Source organism: Macaca nemestrina, chromosome 18, assembly GCF_043159975.1.
Source record: "Macaca nemestrina isolate mMacNem1 chromosome 18, mMacNem.hap1, whole genome shotgun sequence".
Taxonomy (NCBI): domain Eukaryota; kingdom Metazoa; phylum Chordata; class Mammalia; order Primates; family Cercopithecidae; genus Macaca; species Macaca nemestrina.
In genome coordinates, this window is record NC_092142.1 from 2,092,631 (window position 1) to 2,114,606 (window position 21,976).

Below are 21,976 nucleotides of genomic sequence, written 5' to 3' on the forward strand. Positions count from 1 at the left end.
GCCACGTGCCTGTGCGGGCCGTCCCTGGTGGGCAGGTGCGGCCCAGGTGAGGCCCCGCGATCGGCGCGCAGGCTCCCCCAGGCCGGGCTTCCTCCCGAGGGCGCGGCCGCCCCAGGGCCCGCCCAGCCCGCCGCCCAATGCGAGCTCCCAACTCCGCGAGCGGCGTCGCCTTCCCCAATCGGCTGCGGGCGCGGCGCCGGCCGTTCAAAGCCTAAGTCGTCGGGGGGTGGGCGTGAGGGACGGGGCGGCGCCCCGATAGGCTGCGGAGGGATGATTGGCGTCTTGGCGCCCAATGGGCGCTGGCGGGCGGCCTTGGGTACCTGTGCTGGGCGGGCGGGAACGGCGCGCGGAGAGCTGAGGGTGGCGGCGGTCGACATGTTCCGGGGCCCGGAGAGCGAGGGCGGCCGCGCCGGCTCCAGGTGCGGCGCGGGGCACACGGGAGGCAGGCGGGAAGCGCGACCACGTGGCGGGAGCGGGCGAGCCCTGGGCCTCGACGAGTTGCGTGGGGTTGGGGTGGGGTTGGGGTGGGGTTGGGGGGCGACGCGACCTCACAGAGGCCCCCGGGGCCGCCGCCCGCCTCTCTGCGCCGCCGCCGCCCGACTGAGGCCCGAAGCTCGAGGGGCCGCTCGCCGAGGCCCGGGCTGTGGAGAGCTGCCCGCGACCGAGGCCGAGGGCGGGGAGGGGTGCCCGGGCTCTGGGAACAAAGCTGTGTAGAGGGCGGGCTGCGCTTCCTCGCGCCTGGGCGTCCGCGTTCCGTGGGGTGCGTTCCGTGGGGGGTTCCCCGGGGGTGGGGTGTGCCCGTGGGTGCGGCCCAGTCTGTGGGGTGCGTGTCCATGTTCCTTGGGGGGAGGTGTCCCCAAGGGGTGTGCGGCGGTGTGTTTGTGGGGTGTGTCTGGCGGTGCCCCCCTTCGTGTGTGTGTGGCCTGTGCCCTGCCCGTGTCCCTGGTGTGTGTGTGGCCGTGTTCCCTGCCCGTGTCCCTGGTGTGTGGCTGTGTTCCCTGCCCGTGTCCCTGGTGTGTGTGTGGCCGTGTTCCCTGCCCGTGTCCCTGGTGTGTGTGTGGCCCTGCCCGTGTCCCTGGTGTGTATGTGGCCTGTGTCATGCCCATGGCCGCGCTTCCACTAGTTCATGTGAGTCCGCTTCCTTTGGAAAGTGCCAGGGTGTCTGGGGAAGTCAGTTCTATCTCCTTTAATCTTCAACCTGGGAAGGTGGATGGCGCTCCTGGGCTTCGCTGTAGGAAGAAGTGGGTTGGGACAAAGATTTTCTGACTCATGTTTAATAGCCAGGAACGCTCAGCACACTTTTCTTGTGTTTTTGAACTTTTAAAGCACTCCTCGGGTACTGGGACTCACATAAATTAGAGTGGCAGAGCTTACAGGGTCTTTCGTCCACTTGAGCAGTGAGCTTGCATTGTGAAGTTTGGGTCTTCCGATGCCTGAGATTTTCTGTGTGATGAGCCCCTCTGTGGCACAGCCTCGCCAGAGAAGTAGAAGAGAATGTGGGTGCCGTGACGGTTAAGACAAATACTATGTTGCTTCTCGGTCTTTTGGCTAAGATCAAGTGAAGACAAATACTATATCGAATAAATACTAAATAAAAGAATTGCTCCAACTTGCTAAAATTAAAAACCTTTTAGATTGGCTGGGTGCGGTGAATCACGCCTGTAATCCCAGCACTTTGGGAGGCCGAGGTGGGCGATCACCTTAGGTTGAGAGTTTGAGACCAGCCTAGCCAACATGGTGAAACCCCGTCTCTACTAAAAATACAAAGATGAGCCGGACATGGTGGCGTGTGCCTGTAGTCCCAGCTGCTTGGAGAGGCTGAAGCAGGAGAATCACTTGAACCCAGAGACAGAGGTGGCAGTGAGCCGAGAATGATCTCTGCACTCCAGCCTTGGCGACAGAGCAAGACTCCATCTCAAAAAAAAAAAAAAAACCTTTAGATTTGAGGGAGTTAGGTCAGTATTCAGTAATACTCGTAACCAAATAATTAGCCCTGGCTGGGCACGGTGGCTCACGCCTGTAATCCCAGCACTTTGGGAGGCAAAGGTGGGTGGATCAGGAGATCGAGACCATCCTGGCTAACACAGTGAAACCCCGTCTCTATTAAAAATACAAAAAAATTAGCCGGTTGTGGTGGTGGGCACCTGTAGTCCCAGCTACTTGGGAGGCTGAGGCAGGAGAATGGTGTGAACCCGGGGGGCGGAGCTTACAGTGAGCCGAGATCACGCCGCTGGACTCCAGCCTGGATGACAGAGTGAGACTCTGTCTGAAAAAAAAAACAGCCCTTAATCCATGTAACAGTGATTATTTCTCACACCTAGGTCTGCACCAATGTGGAACCAGAAGTTTACACTGTAGTGCTCAGAGCGCATCTGGTTTCTGGTTTCTGGTTCCTGATGGCCAGGGTTTTGCACCACCCACACCAGTGGTGTGAGGAACTGCATCCCCAGCCCTGTCCCAGTTGTGTGCATTTAGTACGTTTCTTTTTGTTTGTGCCGCCTGGCACTGGCTGCCCAGTAAATAATGGTGTTTATTATCACCCTGAGTGACACCGATGTTTTTATGTTGACTTTCACACTCCAGAAGTTAGCTGCAGAGGTGCCATGCTAAAGTCATATTCACACTAGTTTGGGGGATTCGTTTCTGGACAGGATGTTGGGAAAGGGAGAAAGATCTTCCTTTTAGGATGGTGAGAAAGGAAAGCAGGTCTGAAATGGAATGATGAGATATCACTGGAAGCTTCTGCTTGGGGTCCACCAGAAGTTGCATGTTTGCCATTCATCTGAACGGGGTTGAGTTGCAGGGTAGGTGCCTTGTAAGCGTCACACTTTGTTTTGCTGTGAAGGGAATCAAGTGGTGGCTGTAAGATTACCCAGCCAGGTTTTCCTCTCTTGAGACCTTACATCTCTTGTTTTCTTACTGAGGGATTATCTTGTGTTAAAGGGATTTTGTAACAGCATTATGCTTTAGCCATGATTAACCTGAGATCTTCCTTTAAGCTGTAACATTTATATTTGTAAGGAATTTAATCTGAGTTTATTTCTCACTGCTTCTCTTTAAGACTGACCAGTCCCCTAATCCTTTCTGAAGCTTGGGGATGAACTGTTAGAGAGGGTCAGGAGCATGGAGACCCCCCCAAGGAGGGCCACACAGGTTTTCCCTCCCTCTCCAGTGCTGCAGTCCACTCCAGCTGTGTGAAGTTTTTCTTCTCCTGTGCGCTTGAGTTTCTGTTGTGTGTTTTGAGTATCTTCACTGAACTATATTGAAGGGGTACCATAAGAGGCAAAAAACAATTGGGAAGCACCCCCCACCCACATTGTGAATTTGTCCCCAAATGTGTGAGTTCTAGCATTCCCCACCCCCACTAGTGTCATGGTGGTAAATGTGCCTGTAGCCTAGAGAACGCCACACTGCGCCATTGTTGTTGGGATGTTTTGATTGAAAGGTCTATTGAACACTCAGTTCCATTCATCCGAGACCCCTTTGAGGCAGCCCAGCCCTGCAGTCTGTGTGAAACCTGCAGTAGGACCTGTTGCCTTTGTGATCGAAATGGCCACTGCCCCTTCCCTGGGGCTGGGTCTGTATGTGCCATAATTTCTGCTAAACCATTCTTTGGTACCACTTTTTTTTCTTTGCTTGTTTTCAAATAAAATTCAGAAAAGCACATAGAACAATGTTAAATATTGTATTTCCTTTCACCCCAAAGTAACACTAGTCATTTCAAGTAACTACCACTCACCTCCTGCGCCCATTGGTACCCTTTCCACATGGAGGCCACAGACCCAATTTGGGTTTCACCTCTTCCGAATTTTGGAGCCCTGATGGCACCCAGTGTCTGTCACATCACTCGCACGGAGCCTGGAGCCACCTGCGCATAGCTCCAGCTCTCCTGTTTAAACGTGAGGCTCCACCGGAGTGCGGACTTGCTCTTTACTCCATCTGCAGCGTCTGGGGAAGGATCGCCAATGGTGGTGCTCAAGAAATGTGCAGGTTGAACTGAAGCAAGGGTGAAAGGCAGAGGAGACAGGAGACTGTGAATGTGGGGAGTGTGGGGTCAGGAAAGAGTCCTAGAGAGCTTACAGTCAAGGCGCGTCTGCCTGGAATTGGATCTGACAGTTTGTGGCACCTTGAGGGCTTGAGAGAAGAGCCATGTTTCAAATAAGTCAGTAAAAGGAATTATAGCTCATGCTCAGCTCACATGAGACTTGATGATAAATTCTGTTCAATTCTAAAGATTACAGACCTTCATCCCTTATTCCCAAAGAGAGAGCTGTAGAGACCCACGCATGTTTAGGCCTGCTACACTAGTCAAGAAAAATCATGCAGAATTGGCTGGGCACAGTGGCTCAGGCCTGTAATCCCAGCACTTTGGGAGGCCGAGGCAGGCGGATCACTTTAGGTCAGGAGTTTGAGACCAGCCTGGCCAACATGGTGAAACCCCATGTGTACTAAAAATGCAAAACAATAGCCAGGCACGGTGATGCACACCTGTAATCCCATCTACTTCGAAGGCTGAGGCAGGAGAATTGCTTGAACCTGGGAGGTGGAGGTTGCAGTGAGCTGAGATCGCGTCACCGTATTCCAGCCTGGTAACAGAGGAAGACTCCATCTCAAAAAAATAAAATAGGCCAGACACAGTGGCTCATGCCTGTAATCCCAGCACTTTGGGAGGCTGAGGTGGGCGGATCACCTGAGGTCAGAAGTTCAAGACCAACCTGGCCAACATGGTGAAACCCCGTCTCTACTAAAAATAGAAAAATTAGCCAGGCATGGTGGCGGGCTTCTGTAGTCCCAGCTACTCGGGAGCCTGAGGCAGGAGAATTGCTGGAACCCAGGAGGTGGAGGTTGCAGTGAGCCGAGATTGTGCTATTGCACTCTGGCCTGGGCAACAAGAGTGAGACTTTGTCTCAAAAACAAAGCATGCAGAATTACCAGGGCTATGTGATTCAAAAATGGATATGGAAGTCAGATGGCCTTATGGCCGCTATCAGAGCACCTCACCTAAAATCTTGTTAAGTCGCCCGCCCCCTGCAACCACCCTTTATTTTTTTTCCTTTTGTTGAAACAAGGTCTCACTCTTTCGCCCAGGCTGGTGTACAGTGATGCAATCATGGTTCACTGCAGCTTTGACCTTCTGGGCTCAAGCCTGCCTCAGCCTCCCGAGTAGCTGGGACTACAGGCGCGTTCCACCATACCTGACTAATTTTTGTATTTTAAAAAATAATTTTTCTCAAGCGTACCTGTCTTTTTTTTCTCCCTCCTCAAATCCTCCAGGAAATGGCAACTGCTGACAGGAAGTTTGGCATCCACCTCCCCCAACCTCCTGAGTGGACAGGGGCCCTGGGCACCACTTCAGAGGTCTGCCAGCACACGCTTGGCTTCTAGGGTAGAGTAGCCAGCCCATGGGTCTCTGCAGGCGGAGACTGAAGCACTCTTTGCCTTCCTGCTTTATAGCAGGAGATCTGAGAATTCCATTCACATCCAATCACAAGGAGCCCTCAGCGCTCTGTCTAGCTCTTTTGAGGAGAAAGTGTTATTTTTGTTAACTAAACCTTGAGTGGTCAGTGTTTGCAAAGCTTTCCAGTGAGATCTAACCTCATATCATAGTTTTTGTGTGATGTTGAGCCCTGTAATTTCAAGTACAGTCATCCTTGATATCTTGCGGGAGTTGGTTCCAGAACCCCCAGGATACCAGAATCCAAGGATGTGTAAGTCCTTGATATTAAGTGGTGTAGTGTTTGCATATAACCTATGCACATTCTCCCATATGCTTTTAAATCATCTCTAGGTTACAAGGTTACATATAATACCGTTCGGGGTCCCTGACTTCTCGCAACACCTAATACTATGCAAATAGTTCTTATACCATATTACCTAGGGAATAATGACAGAAAAATAGTCTGTAGATGTTCAGTATAGATGCAACCATCCTTTTATTTCTGACATTTTGATCTGAGGTTGGTTGAATCCATGGAAGCAGAACCTGTGGATACAGAGGTCTGACTTCGTTTCTAAACGTCTGGGATCACAGACAGTCCCGTCGCTTAGGAACAGTGAAAGAGCATGAGCCACTCACTGGTTTAAATCTCACTTTCAGTAAGCCTTTCTCAAATGCATTTAAAAAGTTTTTCCAGTTGTTCTGAATTCAGCATTTTACTTGTTTGCGAATGTAGAGGGTGCTCTGGGAATAGAGCTTTGTGGCAATTGCTTATTAGTTTTTAAGTTTAAGTTTTGCAATAAAAAGTGATTCAAGAGCCAGGTGCAGTGGCTCACACCTGTAATCCCAACACTTTGAGAGACTGACACAGGTGGATCACCGAAGGTCGGGAGTTTGAGACCAGCCTGACCAACATGGCGAAACCCCGTCTCTACTAAAAATACAAAATTACCCAGGTGTGGTGGCGCATGCCTGTAATCCTAGCTACTGAGAAGGCTGAGGCAGGAGAATTGCTTGAACCCAGGAGGCGCCATTGCACTCCATCCTGGGCAACAAGAACGAAACTCCGTCTCAAACAAAACAAAAACAAACAAAAAAGCTAGTCAGGTGTGGTGGTAGACACCTATAATCTGAGCTACTCGGGAGGCAAAGGCAGGAAAATCACTTGAACCCACTAGACAGAGGTTGCAGTGAGCCAAGATTGTGCCACTGCACTCCAGCCTGGGCGACGGAGCGAGACTCCATCTCAAAAAAAAAAAAAAAAAAAAGAATACTTTTAAGGGAACCTAAAGAGCAGTAAGAAAAGTCTGGTGTCTGTAAACTAGTCATACCAGTATTAACTAATGGTGGTGTGTGATTTCTTAGTAGATGTTAAGAAAATACTTTTGCTGGGTGTGGTGGCTCATACCTGTAATCGCAGCACTTTGGGAGGCCAGGGTGGGCAGATCACTTGAGGTTAGGAGTTCGAGACCAACTTTGGCAATATGGCGAAACCCCATCTCTACCAAAAATACAAAAAATTAGCCAGCTGTGGTGGCGGGTGCCTGTAATCCCAGCTACTCAGGAGGCTGAGGTGGGAGGATCGCTTGAGCCCAGGAGGCAGAGGTTGCAGTGAGCCAAAATCACGTCACTGCACTCCAGCCTGGGTGACAGAATAAGACCTTGTCTCAAAAAGAAAAAAAATACTTTTACCCTGTGTAGCTGTGCCAAAATCCTTGCACAGTGACAAGCTTTCAGGGCTGCCATCAGTAATTGGCATGTACTCTGTGCTTGTAGGGCCATGAAGCCCCCAGGAGGAGAATCGAGCAATCTTTTTGGAAGTCCAGAAGAAGCTACTCCTTCCAGCAGGCCTAATAGGATGGCATCTAATATTTTTGGACCAACAGAAGAACCTCAGAACATACCCAAGAGGACAAATCCTCCAGGTATGGGCCTTTGGAAATCCTTAATCCTTTGGCCTCTACGATTCTCTTTTGAAAATATTTTCTGTTTCTTTATACTGAGCCTTTCCCATATTTTCTGGTTCAGGTAATTACTTGTCATCAGAGTTCTTCCAAAATGAAAACGTTCTGATTTGTACTTTCTCTCTTGAAGGTGGCTTGAGTAGTCTTGAATTCTCCATCTGTTCTGGAGACTTTGGTTGAATGCAGGCACTGAGGACACAAAGGTGGACAAGGGCTTCTGGTTCCTGCCAGGGAGCTGCTCCCAGTTGTTCCTTCGACCCCTCTGAGATTCCTGAAATTACGTGCAAATTATTGTGCATTTAAACATTTTTCCTAGGGAGGGAAAGTGTTTTTAATCGGATCATCAGTGGGATTGAAACTCTTAACAAGAAAGAATTGATCCAGCACACATCTACATAGTTCTTCAGTGTTTACCCCACCTCCTGATGGTTACAGTGGGAGGGACTCTTTGAAAAAGGTTTCTTGGCACTTTGGGAGGCTGAGGCGGGCGGATCACGAGGTCAGGAGATCAAGACCATCCTGGCGAACACAGTGAAACCCCACCTCTACTAAAAAAAAATTAGCCGGGCGTGGTGGCGGGCACCTGTAGTCCCAGCTGCTCAGGAGGCTGAGGCAGGAGAATGGTGTGAACCCAGGTGGCGGAGGTTGCAGTGAGCCGAGATCGCACCACTGCACTCCAGCCTAGGTGACAGAGCAAGACTCCATCTCAAAAAAAAAACAAAAAAAAAAAGGTTTATCAGCTGGGCGCAGTGGCTCATGCCTGTAATCCCAGCACTTTGGGAGGCTGAGGTGGGTGGATCATGAGGTCAGGAGTTTGAGACCAGCCTGGCTGACATGGCGAAACTCCATTTCTACTAAAAGTACAAAAATTAGCTGGGTGTGGCGGTGCACGCCTATAATCGCAGCTACTGAGAAGGCTGAGGCAGGAGAATCACTTGAACCCGGGAGGCGGAGGTGGCAGTGAGGCAAGATCACGCTAGACTCCGTCTCAAAAAAAGAGAAAGAAAAAGGTTTCTCTTGGCTGGTAGACTGTCCAGTTGAATAATCGCACAGTGGAGGTTACCTGAATGGCTTTCCCCTGTCTGTACAGGAGGGGAAAGCACGGTCTCTTCCATTCTTAGAAGGTTTGAGAGGCCATGCTCAGGTGTCATTGTGTCAGGCAGGTCCTGAATCAGAGCCAGATCCACTCCCGACCTCACCCAGTTTTGGGGTACCAATATTTCCTGACCAAATATAGAGGAAAAAAAGCAGTAGATCCAGAAGCTAGTTTTTTCTTTTTTTTTTTCTGTTTTGAGACAGGGTCTCACTCTGTCGCCCCGGCTGGAGTGCAGTGGCACCATCATGACTCACTGCATGCAGCCTTGACTTCCCAGGCTCAGGTGACCCTTTTTCCTCAGCCTCCTGAGTGGCTGGGACTACAGGCATATGCCACCATGCTTAGCTAATTTTTTTTGTTTTTTTTTGTGGAGACAGGGTTTAACCATGTTGCCTAGGCTAGTCTGGAACTCCTGGGCTCAAGCCATCTGCTCACCTCAGTCTCTCAAATTGCTGAGATTACAGACATGCACCCTTGTGCCCAGCCGAAGCTAGGTTTGCTGCTTGCCTTGTTTTGTTTTGTTTTGTTTTGTTTTGTTTTGTTTTGTTTTTGGTCTGTTTGGTTGCTTTTTTGGATGTAGTTAGAGAAGTGAGTGTTTTTTATTAAGTGACTAATATTCTCATTGTTTCCGGTTTATGAATTTACGCCCAGGGACTCCTGCATGTCCTTTTTAGAAAAGATAGCAGAATAATACATCACATGCAAGACAGAATCCTAACTGAGGCGTTTCCAGGTGTATGAGTCTGCTCACTTGGCCGCTACTCAGCAGAGTCATGTCTGGAGCTGTCCCTAGAGCGCTCTGTGGAAGGCAGGTGGTACTACTTTGCCCATTCCACATAGTCTCATGCCCGGGGGGAGCCCAGCCCCTTGCAGCTGGTGAGCCAGCCTCCACTCCCGGTCACAGTGTGTGGTGTCAGCTATCATGGCTCCCCATGCCAGGTTCCTGCTTCTCACGGTCCTTCTCACGGTTGTTGCGAGTTTTTCTATCCCTCCAGTGTTCTTCGAAGACAGTTTATGATGTATTATCAAGGGAAGCGTGAAAGGGAAACTGGTCACCACCCAACGAGATCTGGAGTCCTGCCCTCTTTCTACACTTAGTCACACAGACCTAGCCCCACAACCCTCTAGTTGCACGGCCTGATTGAGAAAAGTATGCAGAGGCTGAGTGTGTGTGTAACAGACCACATCATAGCCCTCGGACATTTACCAATTCCCATTTAGTGTTTCAGTGAATCTTCAGTAGTCTCTGTGTTCTGTGTTGGTCGCCTGGTTTAGATGTTCCGTGAGGCCGGGCGCGGTGGCTCAAGCCTGTAATCCCAGCACTTTGGGAGGCCGAGACGGGCGGATCACGAGGTCAGGAGATCGAGACCATCCTGGCTAACCCAGTGAAACCCCGTCTCTACTAAAAAATACAAAAAACTAGCCGGGCGAGGTGGCGGTCACCTGTAGTCCCAGCTACTCGGGAGGCTGAGGCCGGAGAATGGCGGGAACCCGGGAGGCGGAGCTTGTAGTGAGGTGAGATCCGGCCACTGCACTCCAGCCTGGGCGACAGAGCAAGACTCCATCTCAAAAAAAAAAAAAAAAAGATGTTCCGTGAATTGTTTTTCCTCTTCTAGCATTGATGACTGACATCTATGAATTGTTAATATTTACCGGGGGCTGTGCTAAGTGCTTTGCATGTGTATTTTTCATTTGGTCTTTGCCGTAACTAGGAGTAGGTGGTTTTGCTCCTTTCACAGAGGAGGATACTGAGGCTCGGAAAAGGTCACTGGCATGCATAAATCCCAAGCTAGTCAAGTCAGTAGCAGAGCTGGCCTTTGAATCGGGGTTTTGCTGACTCCAGATTCCATGCCTTAAACTGACCTCCTGAATGTATCCACTGGGATAAATTTTTCAAAATGGAATTGGTGGATCAGATGGTATATGAGTTTAAAATATGGATAGATATTTCCAACCAGTTTTTCAAGGCATTGCCCGGTGTTTACCTATCTTGTGTATGTGCTTATTTGCACCAATAGTATTTATCTTTTAGTTTTGCTTTTTAAAACAAATCTTGTAGGCCAGGTGCGGTGGCTCATGCCTATAATCCCAGCATTTTGGGAGGCTGAGGTGGGAGGATTGCCTGAGCCCAGGAGTTTGAAACTGGCTTGGGCAACATAGCGAGGCCCAATCTCCCAAATAAATAAATGATATTTTTAAAAACAAAATAACACAGAGCCCTTGGAAATCGAAAATCTAGCAGGAAGAGAAAACATCTCTCGAGGTTATATTCAATTATCAGTGAATTTAGGCATGTTTTCTTGCTTCAAAGCTGAATTTATTTTTCAAGTAAAATGGTAACAGACATATGCAGTATGACCTCCTAGTTAAGAAGGTCAGAAGCAGAGGTTCATTGTTTAGGGTTGCACGTATACGTGGTAAAAATGTTTGTGGTTTCCACAAAATTGAGGCGTGTGGTAACCTTGGGTGAGAGGGAAGGAACACAGGAATTTCTGGGAACGGGCACTGTTCTCAGTGACCTGGGCAGTGGTTACCTGGTGTCTACCCTGTAGTTATTTGTGATAGTTAATGTCTTACAGACTTTTCTGTGTTATCTTTCACAGTTTATTTTTTTTAAATGAGTGGTGTCTTTGGCCAAAAACTATCTTCTATTTTAAAAAGCTGGAGTCACGTTTAAAAAAAAAAAGTAAGCTGTTGTAGCACAGCCAGGAACGATGCAGTGGGGGCTGGGGGTTGCACACATAGTTTTCTCCGCCCCGCCCCGTGGTCCTGACGCGCTTGTTGACACAGCCCCGCAGCATTGCCAAGGGCTTACTCAGCAGGCCAGGACTGTTCTAACCACTTCACGTGAAGTTACTTGTTTACGCCTCACCGGTGACCCTAGGTAGGTATTATTATTTATTACTTTATTTTGTTTTGTTGGTTTTTTGAGACAGGATCTCAATGTGTCACCCAGGCTTCAGTACAGTGGCAGAATCACAGCTCATCGTCTCCAACTTCTGAGCTCAGGCAATCCTCCCACCTCAACCTTCTGAGTAGCAGGACCACAGGCTAATTTTAAAATGTTTTTGTAGAGACAAGGTCTTACTTGTTTCCCAGGCTAGTCTTGAACTGCTGGACTCAAGCAGTCCTCCCACCTTGGCCTCCCACTGTGCTAAGATTACAGGTGTGAGCCGACGCACTTGGACTGTTTGTTACCTTTTTGCAGTTAAGAAGATGGAGATGAAAGAAGGTTGACGTAACTTGTCCAAGATCTCACAGTTAATGAGCAGCTGAGCAGAGACTCTGAGCCAGGCAGTCTGGCCACAGGACACTCTCCCCACCGTGCTGTGCTGCTTTCCCTGGCCAGGGGTTTCAAGCTTGGGGACTGTGGGTCCCTGGGAGGTCCATGGCTGAGGTTCAGAAGGTTTATAAACACCATGAAGTCATATGAAAAATGTTCACATTTTTCTGCAGGGCGAGTCCCACATATCGCCGGATGTTCTGTTATCACCTGCAAAAGGCAGACACACTCCCGCCCGAGCCCCCACTTGCTGTACTTGTACTGTGTTACAGTCCTCTTGTCCATGCGCTCTGTGCTCCTAGAACTGGTGTCCCAGAAAGCCACCCTGCTTTAGGCCCCACCCCCGCAGTGGGGCCCTCAGGAGGGTCTGAAGATGAGCAGGTGCACAGACCCCCAGCCGAGCCTCATCTCCACACAAGCAGGCATGGGCTCTTCATCTGGTTGCTTCTGTGGAGCAGTGTGGATTGTTAACACTAGGAAGTAACCGTTAAAAATGTATTTTTTTCCTGTAACCAGATTGCTCTAACTATACAGTGTGTGTGAAAAAAGTTGTAGTCCTGCTAAAAGCTCCTCTGTCCCTGCGTATATAAATGAAACTCTAATGTCCCTACTTCAGAACACCGACTCCATTCCTTTGGAGTTGGTGTTTCCAGGTGGGCTGTCCTCAGTCATTACACATGAATAAACTCTCTTTAAGTTAAATAAATCAATTTACAAAATTTAATTTTTCGAGAACAGAAAATGCAAAAGATCGGCCAGGCGCAGTGGCTCTAGCCTGTAATCCCAGCACTTTGGGAGGCCAAGACGGGCGGATCACGAGGTCAGGAGATCGAGACCATCCTGGCTAACACGGTGAAACCCCATCTCTACTAAAAAAATACAAAAAACTAGCCAGGCGAGGTGGCGGGCGCCTGTAGTCCCAGCTACTCGGGAGGCTGAGGCAGGAGAATGGCGTGAACCCAGGAGGCGAAGGTTGCAGTGAGCTGAGATCGCGCCACTGCACTCCAGCCTGGGCGACAGAGCGAGACTCCGTGTCAAAAAAAAAAAAAGAAAACAGGGTTAACATGTTTATTTCCATGCCAGGCACTGTTGCAAGCATTTGACATATGGCTACAGTAACTCACTGAGCTTTCTTCCAGTCCTGTGAGGGAGTCCTTTTATTATCCCCATTCCAAGGATGAGGACTGGGGGACACACAAAGGCCAAGTAACTTTCACAGGATCACACAGCAAGTCAGCAGAATGCATCATCTTTCCTTTTAGATTGTAAGTTCTTGGTACACCAGGGGCATGATTTTAATGACACCAACCTCCGTTTAGCACTTTGTCAAAAGCGGGTGCTTGGTGTTTGCTGAGTGAAGAGGTGGTCCGTTGGTCCCACAGGGTAGCCATCTTTCTGTAGAACGTTGGGCACAGGCATTTATGCTGAACATCTATCCCTTAGTCACCTGCTACTAAGAAGTTACATCTTAGATGCACACTTTCATTATGGCTTATCAAGTCACTTACAGTTGGCAACAAAGTTGTTACGTGTCTGTAATTTGCAGACATATCTAGTCACTGGAAGTACCGGCCAGAATGAGGTCAGAAGAATGACTAATAAGTATTTTCAGGGTGGCAGATTTCCCTTGAATAGGGCATGTTATTAAATTCAAAACACTATCTGTGTGACTTAAACATTTAGCTGTTTATTTTTAATCTACTGAAGAACTCTTCATGGGTTTTGTGAGGAGCACCAACAGGAAAGCATGAAATGTTCAAAGTTAAGGAAATTCTAGAGGGAAAATCTGCAGTTTGATGCCATCTCACCTCTAGAGGCCAGCCTAGATCAGCTCAGTTCTAGACATGAGGGCTGCAGGCAGGCCCCTGATACAGCCATGGTTTTGACATAGATCTTTAGGGGTTTCGGTCTGAGCATCCTGCCCTGTTGGCCTGGAGCTCAGGGCTGGCACTAGGGGTTACTATGAGAGGAGGTCTGTAAAGCCCTGCAGGTGTGGGGTGGGGTCCGATGGACGTCTGGCTGCTCAGTGTTCTGTGATTGTTTCTGCAGGGGGTAAAGGAAGTGGTATCTTTGACGAATCAACCCCCGTGCAGACTCGACAGCACCTGAACCCACCTGGAGGGAAGACCAGTGACATTTTTGGGTCTCCGGTTACTGCCACTTCACGCGTGGCACACCCAAACAAACCCAAGGTATGGACTGCATTCCAACATGACAGAGCAGCAGCAGGTATGCCAGGTACTCTTTCCAAAAAGGCTCCAAGGCAGATGTGACATGTTTTTAGGGAGAATCATGGTGGGTGACGTGGATTGTCCTGGATGCAAAAGCATTAGTCATCGAGTTTGGAAGTTCCCCTGCGTCACCCAGGAAACAGTCCAGCCTTGTGCTGACTGAAGCCGTGGGGGAAGCTGCTCCTGTGCCGGTGGCGGATGCCCACTGCCCACGGGCTGCGGCGGCTCCTCACTGCAGCGCTGTGGGGCGCGGAGAAGAGAGGGAACAGAACGTGCAGCAGAGGAGCCGGGCCCTGTCCGTCTTCCACTCTTCCTGTTTCATCTTGGAAAGGAAGAGCGACAGTTCTTTTTTGATGGGCTTTTCCCCACACAGTTGAGGTCCTCAACTGGTTACCTGTGCAGATTGTCAGCACTTGACTAAAGCATAGCTGACGCCTCTGACCCAGTAATGGCATCAGTAGAATAAGATAAGTGACCTGGAAAGGAGAGGAACGCCTGAGCAATGTGACCTCGGGCATGCTTAGCAGGGATTGATTAGATCTGCAGCCTCCCTGGGCTATGGTGGAGGGCTTGCCTAAGGCCAGTCTCAGCTTCCCTGGGACCAGAGCCTGCACTGCCTTAGCTTGGACATTAGTTTAAGTGGTGGCATAACATTTCTAGGGTTTACTGCAGCCACCATTCGTCAGTAAGAAAGGCCAGGATTTATTACTAACATAATTAGCAATATTTTTTAATATGTTTATTGACTTTTCTACCTTTTTTGTGGTTAAAAGATATGGTCTAGTTCCCTAAAGCAGAAAATTCTTAAAATAAAATTCGTAACCATTTCTGGAGTTACTTAAGCTTAGAAAACTGCTGCACGTTTATCGGTTTATATGCTGGAAGATGGCCCATTGAAGAACTGAAATGGAAATGTAAACAGAAAGGAGAGGACATGACTGGATGAGAGTGTCGACTGCGGCCAGCCTGGTTTAGATTGCCCTACATCTCTCTTGGGCTGGCGTCTCTGCAGCGACATCTCTTTCCATTGTAAAGTCTTATAGGACCCGTTAGACTCTGCTGAGGTTTGGTTGGGTTTTTTTGTTTGTTTGTTTTCTTTGAGACAGAGTCTCATTCTGTCGCCCAGGCTGAGTGCGGTGGCACGATCTCAACTCACTGCAGCCACTATCTCCCGGGTTCAAGCAATTCTGCCTCAGCCTCCCGAGTAGCCAGTATTACACCAACATGTCCGGCTAATTGTTGTATTTTTAGAAGAGATGGGGTTTCACCATGTTGGCCAGGCTGGTCTTGAACTCCTGGCCTCAAGTGATCCACCTGCCTCAACCTCCCAAAGTGCTGGGATTACACATGTGAGCCACTGTGCCCAGCCATGCTGTCTGAGTTATTTTCAAGAGAGGATCTCTTTGGGAAGTATCTTTGGGGGCTTTACTACAAGGTGAACTTTGGCCGGATCAGAAATGTCCTAAAAGTCAGCAATTCGGCCGAGCGTAGTGGCTCACGCCTGTAATCCCACCACTTTGGGAGGCTGAGGCAGGTGGATCATGAGGTCAGGAGATCAAGACCATCCTGGCTAACATGGTGAAACCCCATCTCTACCAATAAAAAGGACCTGGGCGTGGTGGCGGGTGCCTGTAGTCCCACCTACTCGAGAGGCTGAGGCAGGAGAACTGCTTGAACCCAGAAGGCAGAGGGCGCAGTGAGCCAAGATGACGCCACTGCACTCCAGCCCGGGAGACAGAGTGAGACTCTGTCTCAAAAAAAAAAAAGTGAAAAGGCAACCCACAAAATGGGAGAAAATATTTGCAAATCATATTTGATAAGGGGTTACTATCCAGAATATATAAAGAATGCCTACAACTCAACAACAAAATAACAAACCCGATTCAGAAATGGCAGTAGACTTGAATGTACATTTCTCCAAAGAAGAGATACAGGCAGCCAAAAAAAACACCTGAAAATATGCACAGTGTCATTAGCAATTGGGGACATGCCCATCAGAAACCCATGAGATGCCAGTGCACGCCTGCTCGGATCATGTGATGTAAAAATGGAAAATAAAAGTTGGTGAGGATGCGGAGAAACTGGAACCCTCATGCAGTGCTGGTGGGAATGGAAAAGCGTGCAGTGGCTGTGGATACTGCCAGTTCCTCAGAGTTGAACAGGATTACCACATAACCGAACAATTCTGCTCTTAAGTATGTACTCAAAAGACTTGAAAACAAGGAGTCAAACACTAGATCCTTGCACCAGGATTATTCACAGCAGCCCGAGGGCGGGGATGACTCAGTTGTCCATCCACAGGTGAATGGGTAAACAACATGTGGTCTGTCCATACAGTGGAATATTAGAGGAATGGAGCATTGACACACGCTGCAGCATGGATGAACCTTGAAAATATTATGCCAAGTATTTAAACATTTGACTTTGAGGCTGGGCACAGTGGCTCACGCCTATACTCCCAGCACTTTGGGAGGCTGAGGCAGGCGGATCACTTGAGCCCAGGAGTTTGAGACGAGCTGGGCAACGTGGCAAAAACCATGTCTCTACAAAAAATACAAAAAATAGCCGGGTGTGGTGGCTCACGCCTGTAGTCCCCACTACTTGGGAGGCTGAAGTGTGAGGATCGCTTCAGCCCAGGAGGTAGAGGCTGCAGTGAGCCGAGATCACAGCACCGCACTCCCACCTGAGTGACTGAACAAGACTCTTGTCTCCAAAAAAAAAAAAAAATTGACTTTGATATTTAAGGAATCATTAATATTTGGAGTTCTGAGGGTGTTATTGTTATTTTTTAGAGGATTTTTTAAGAGCTACATCTTGAAATAAGTATGGATAAATGAAATGCCACATTTGTTTCAGAATAATCTGTAGAGGGTTTGGGGGGACTGAGGTCAGATGCACAAACATTTTTGTAAATTAAAAGATTATATGCCCTGGTTTTCATTGTCCATTTCAATGAGGGTAAAATTTTCTGAGTGAGTCCTGACTTGGTGGTTTGCCTGTTGCAGGATCATGTTTTCTTATGTGAAGGAGAAGAACCACAGTCGGACCTGACAGGTGAGCTTGTGTTTTCTTTCCCTTCTCTTCAGTGGCCTCATTGTTTCTGGAAGAGCTGCTGCTGGAAGAGCATCCCCTGAGAATGAGAGTCTTTCTCTGCACCTTCCAGGCTACCTGATTAAAATAAGCTCGGGTGTGTCCACTGCAGGAGGAGTCAGCATTTGAAGAAGGCTGGGGTGAAACCTTGGGACTTTGCGGTCTTGCTCATCAGCCTAGGCCCAGGGCCATGGGGTCGTCTCCCAGAAACGGATCTGTGTAGTGAAGGGCAGGCATCCCAAACTTACAGTGAACTCAAGGCCAAGCGCAGAGCTGGCAGAACTAATCGAGAAGAGAGGGGCCCAGGGAGGGGTGGGGGATGGGGAGGCGGGTGTCTCCATGGTGGGTCACCCCGGGGAGCGAGCCACTGCTCAGGCTGAGCGGCAGACTTCGAGTCTCCCTGCGGCTCTTCAGCCTGACCGTGGGCATCGGTTTCTGCCTGTGGGTCTCCATTTCCCTTAACTAATGACTCAGATTTGTGGGATTTCATTCACCTTGGAAAAGTCCAGGGTAACAGCCACAGGGCCTGCCTTTGCCTCGCTAAGCCCTCGGCTAGGACACATTTGCTCTCCGCCTCATGGTCACTCTCGGGGAGCTTGAGATGGAAGAAATGGTGTTTAACAAGCAGTATGAAGAAACAATTCACTTAGGAAGAAATCTAGGAATATTTACAGTAGCAAGCCCCAACTTTATGCCCATTTCAAAACTGCATCTGCTAATTGCAGTGAGTTGTTTTGGTACCAGATGAAAAGCCTGTCTGTATTGTCTTCTCTTTCCCAGTTACAGCGTGAATTTCTTGCAAGTTGCTCTATGACACACTGTTTATTTCCACAGCCTGCCTGTCAGGGTCACGGGTTGCCTCTAACGCGATGGTGTGCTAACTTTGTGTCCCACAGCAGCAACAAGCATCCCAGCTGGAGCACAGCCAGGTGAGAAAGGCAGCGCCAAAGAAGCAGGCCTCGCCAAGGAGCAGGAGCCCATGCCCACAGTCGACAGCCATGAGCCCCGGCTGGGGCCACGGCCTCGCTCTCACAACAAGGTCCTAAACCCACCGGGAGGCAAATCCAGCATCTCCTTCTACTAAGAGAAGCCACTGCTCCACCCGGAGCCAGACCAGAAACTCAAGAGATAGGGTAGCAATGTTTTCATTTCCTTTTGCCCAAATGAGCGGGGTGGGAAGAGGGTTAGTCATGTGTGAGCCTGGCTGCTCAGCGTCTCCACGGCCGTCTTGAGAGCTGCCTGGAGACCCGTGCCTTCCAGACGGCTGGGAGGTGCCTCTGTGGGGATGAAATGGGGCACCCCTAACCATCGCTCGTGTGTAGGCCAGGTTTGAGAGGAACTGGAAGGGGGGTGAGGGTGGGGAGGTGGGGCAGGGCATGGTCCTTGGATCGACAGTCTGCCAGCTGACTGGATGTCTAGGAATGACTGAAAGAAACCAAAACAACCTGTCTGCCGCCGCTGTTCAATGGAGGAGGCGTAAGCAGAAACACTAACAGTATATTGCCCTCTTAGCAGAACGGCTTCCATTCTGGAGATCACGGCTGCTAAATCCAGCGTCCCCACTTCATTTTACCCCCAGCGTATTTGTTCTGCAGTCTTTTCTTGAAACATCTTGATTGCTTTTCCTCGGCAGCTTTCAGAAAACCAAACAGTTGTTATCTGTCTTCTGCTTTATGGAAGACTTTTTGGTGCCCTGACCCTCTGAAGTGCCCAGTTCCTGCCATCTGAAACCTTGGCCTGATCTGACCTCATGTCAGAGGGCTGGTCTTGGTCCTTTACATGCCAGTTTTGCTTGTGAGTTCTTCCTTTTTCCCTCTTATCAGCCTTAAGTCTAGGCCTCTGTCGTTCTCCAATGAGGTAGACAGTTCCCTTCACAAGCCACAGTTCTTCCCATAAATGAGGCCTACTGACCTCTGCGGGACTTTCCAAATCTTTTCAGATACATATGAGTAAGTGGCTTATTTAAGTTCTTCCTGTGTCTGTCTTGATTCCTTAATTGGTTGGTGGAAAGAAGAGATGCTTGGGAACCTTGGGTTCTTAGGTTTGAGTTCTTTAATAATATCTAAAAAGCTATTTTTAAATACCAGCTTTACATAAATGATTGTTGACTCTGGTCTGTTTCTGACACCTTTCCAGAAAAAAGTCAGTTGTTCAGGTACACCAAAGAGGAAGAAGAGCTGTGTAGGCCACCCTCTACAAAGTTTTATAGAACCTCTGGATCTAACTCACAAACAAGCTTCCGGAAGAGACTACAGACCTTAGGCCAGGAGATGAAAGAGTTCAGTAGCAAAGTCACACCTGTCCAATTCCCTGAGCTTTGCTCACTCAGCTAATGGGATGGCAAAGGTGGTGTTGCTTTCATCTTCAGGCAGAAGCCCCTCCCCATCTCCCTAAAGGGCTGCAAGCTCAGTTCTCATGCTCTCCTTGGGTGGGCATCTGTTAACAGAGGAGAATGTCTGGGTGGTGGCAGCTTTGCTCTGAGTGCCTACAAAGCTAATGCTTGGTGCTAGAAACATCATCATTATTAAACTTTAGAAAAGCAGCAGCCGTGTCCAGTGAGGCTCACGCTGCCTCAGTGCTTAAGTGCCTGCAGACGCTGCCTGCCAAGCTCCCCTTCCTACACCTGGCCCGCTGAGGGGTCTGCACAAGGCTTTGTCAACCAAAGACAGCTCCCCCTTTTGATTGCCTGTAGACTTTGGAGCCAAGAAACACTCTGTGTGACTCTGCATACACCTCACGTGGTTTAGCTTCAAAGTCATTGATGCAACTTAAAAGGAAACAGTTTAATGCTGGAAATGAACTACCATTTATAACTTTTTTTTTTAATTGAGAAAATGATTCACGAATTCCAAATCAGATTGCCAGGAAGAAATAGGACATGACCATACTGGGATCTGTGATTCTCCCAGCCCCTGCTGTCCACTAGGTGAGAGGAAAAACTCTTTACTTCTGCCCCTGGCAGGAACTTCTGGGTGATGGGAGAAACCAGAGATGGGAATGAGGAAAATATGAACTTTAGCAGAAGCCTCTGGGCAGCTGTGACGGAGCCCCTGACGTTACTTTTCTCGCATCTGTCCCGCCTTCTTTCCCTCTGCGAGGCTGTGGGGCGGGATTCAGAGTGCTTAGTCTGGTCACTGGGAGAAGAGGAGTTCCTGCACATGCAAGTCCTGCTCTGTGGCTGTCATTTGCATTTGGGAGGTGTTCTGTACATCTGTATGTTGGGGACTGCCTGTATTTGGAAGGTTTAAAAACCTAGCATCCTGTTCTCACCCTCTAAGCTGCATTGAGAAGTGACTTGTTTCTGTATTTGTATTAAGCCTTAACACTTTTCTTAAGTGCATTCGGTGCCAACATTTTTCTAGAGCTATACCAAAACAAAAAGCCTGTACTCACATCACAATGTCATTTTGATAGGAGCGTTTTGTTATTTTTACAAGGCAGAATGGGGTGTAACAGTTGAATTAAACTTAGCAATCATGTGCTCAGAGCCTTTGCTGTCAGTTGTGTGTGTCCCTTACAGTCCCTTCCCCCACAGCTCTTCTTGCTGAAAGGGTTTGCCTGTTTGTTTTGTTGTTTTGCATTTAGCCAGAGGATGCCAAAATTAATCTTCTCAAAGCTTTGAGTACAATAATTGGGGGAATAAGCCAGTTTTGTTTTCTGTTTCTGTAACTTAAGTGAAGGGTTTTTTTCCCCTTGTATACCACTTGTCCTAACATATCCTTAAGGTGTTGAACCTGCCTCTGGCCTGGCCTGCAATGCATAGGTGAGGAGAAGCAGAGAGCTTGTCATGTTCAAGTCCTGTCAAGAAAACAGGTGGGCATGGTGGCTCGGGCCTCTAGTCTTTGGGAGGCCAGGGTGGGAGGATTACTTGAGCTCAGGAGTTTGAGACCAGCCTAGACAACATACTGGGACCCTGTCTCTACAAAAAAAACTTTTTAAAATTAGCCAGGTGTGGTGGTACATGCTTGTAGTCCCAGCTACTCTGGAGGCGGAGTGAGACAGAGGATCACTTGAGACCAGGAGGTTGAGGCTATAGTGAGTGATGATCATGCCACTATACTTCAGCCTGGACCACAGAGCAAGACCCTGTGTCAAAAAAAGAAAAAAAAAATTGAGTTTCTTTCCTTCTGATGTATTAGCTGTTTTCATATGTCCTCAGACATACTTAATATCCTTACAGGCATTATGTGGATTCAGGGTAAACGTCTCAGACTGTGAGCCTGAGAGTCCCTCTCTAGAAGGCTCCACACCATTCTGCCTGCTAGATCGGGGCCAGATGAGATTAAAGTCAACGCTTGAGAAAGAAAACCAACATGCATTAACTGAAACGCCATTTCCACTTGTTCATCTACAGGGTGTAGAGCGAATTCCAAGAACCCGGCTAGGCAATGACACACTAAGTTTCCTATTTCTAGCGGCTGCCAAAGCCATCAGCAAGCATGGAAACCTCTGAGAGTCTCAACTCCTCTGTCTCCAGAGGCCTGGCACTGGCCAAGTCTAGAAGGATGCAGGGTGGCGCCACCTGGTACAGGGTGAGGGTGTGAAGAACAGACCTCGAAGGGTTGCCACCGCAAGCCCCGTGCCTTGTCCAGGAATACACAGGCTCTTTTGATGGCAGATAACTTTGCCGTATGATCTTTGTGGTGTGCCTGGTGGGTCACACCCTGTGAGCGTGTAGATGCCTCCTCCCGTGCTGGCTGCTTAATTTCTTCTGCACTCATAATCCTTACCATCTTGAAGATCATCATTGAAATATTCCGGTTTTATGTGTGGCTACAAAGTGCTATCTAAAGATGCTCTCTAAAACTCAACTCACGAAGATGAGAGGAACATCACAGGGAACTGTGTGACTTCTTAGCAGGCATTAGGGCAGAT

General features: G+C 48.9%; 1 protein-coding gene across 3 annotated transcripts; it reads left to right on the plus strand.

The window, feature by feature from the left end:
* Nucleotides 1-100: 100 nt before the first annotated feature.
* JPT2 (Jupiter microtubule associated homolog 2) lies at nt 101-20,588 on the plus strand. 3 transcript variants are annotated; one of them, XM_071083881.1, is made up of 6 exons: nt 101-419; nt 7,214-7,362; nt 13,830-13,972; nt 17,017-17,065; nt 17,998-18,030; nt 19,238-20,588. In XM_071083881.1, the coding sequence occupies exons 1-6, from the start codon at nt 271-273 to the stop codon at nt 19,432-19,434; spliced, it is 720 nt and encodes a 239-aa protein (XP_070939982.1). In that variant the 5' UTR covers nt 101-270; the 3' UTR covers nt 19,435-20,588. The 3 variants fall into 3 exon arrangements, with proteins under 3 accessions (XP_070939982.1, XP_011746704.2, XP_070939983.1); XM_011748402.2 differs by having other exon boundaries at nt 17,998-20,588; XM_071083882.1 differs by lacking the exon at nt 101-419 and adding an exon at nt 5,341-5,358 and having other exon boundaries at nt 17,998-20,588.
* Nucleotides 20,589-21,976: the final 1,388 nt, after the last annotated feature.

Coding starts and splice junctions, on each gene's coding strand:
- JPT2 (XM_071083881.1), top strand. CDS start 271: ATGATTGGCGTCTTGGCGCCCAATGGGCGCTGGCGGGCGGCCTTGGGT. Junction 420..7,213: donor GGCGGCCGCGCCGGCTCCAG/GTGCGGCGCGGG, acceptor CTGTGCTTGTAG/GGCCATGAAGCCCCCAGGAG. Junction 18,031..19,237: donor CCCAGCTGGAGCACAGCCAG/GTGAGAAAGGCA, acceptor ACACCTTTCCAG/AAAAAAGTCAGTTGTTCAGG.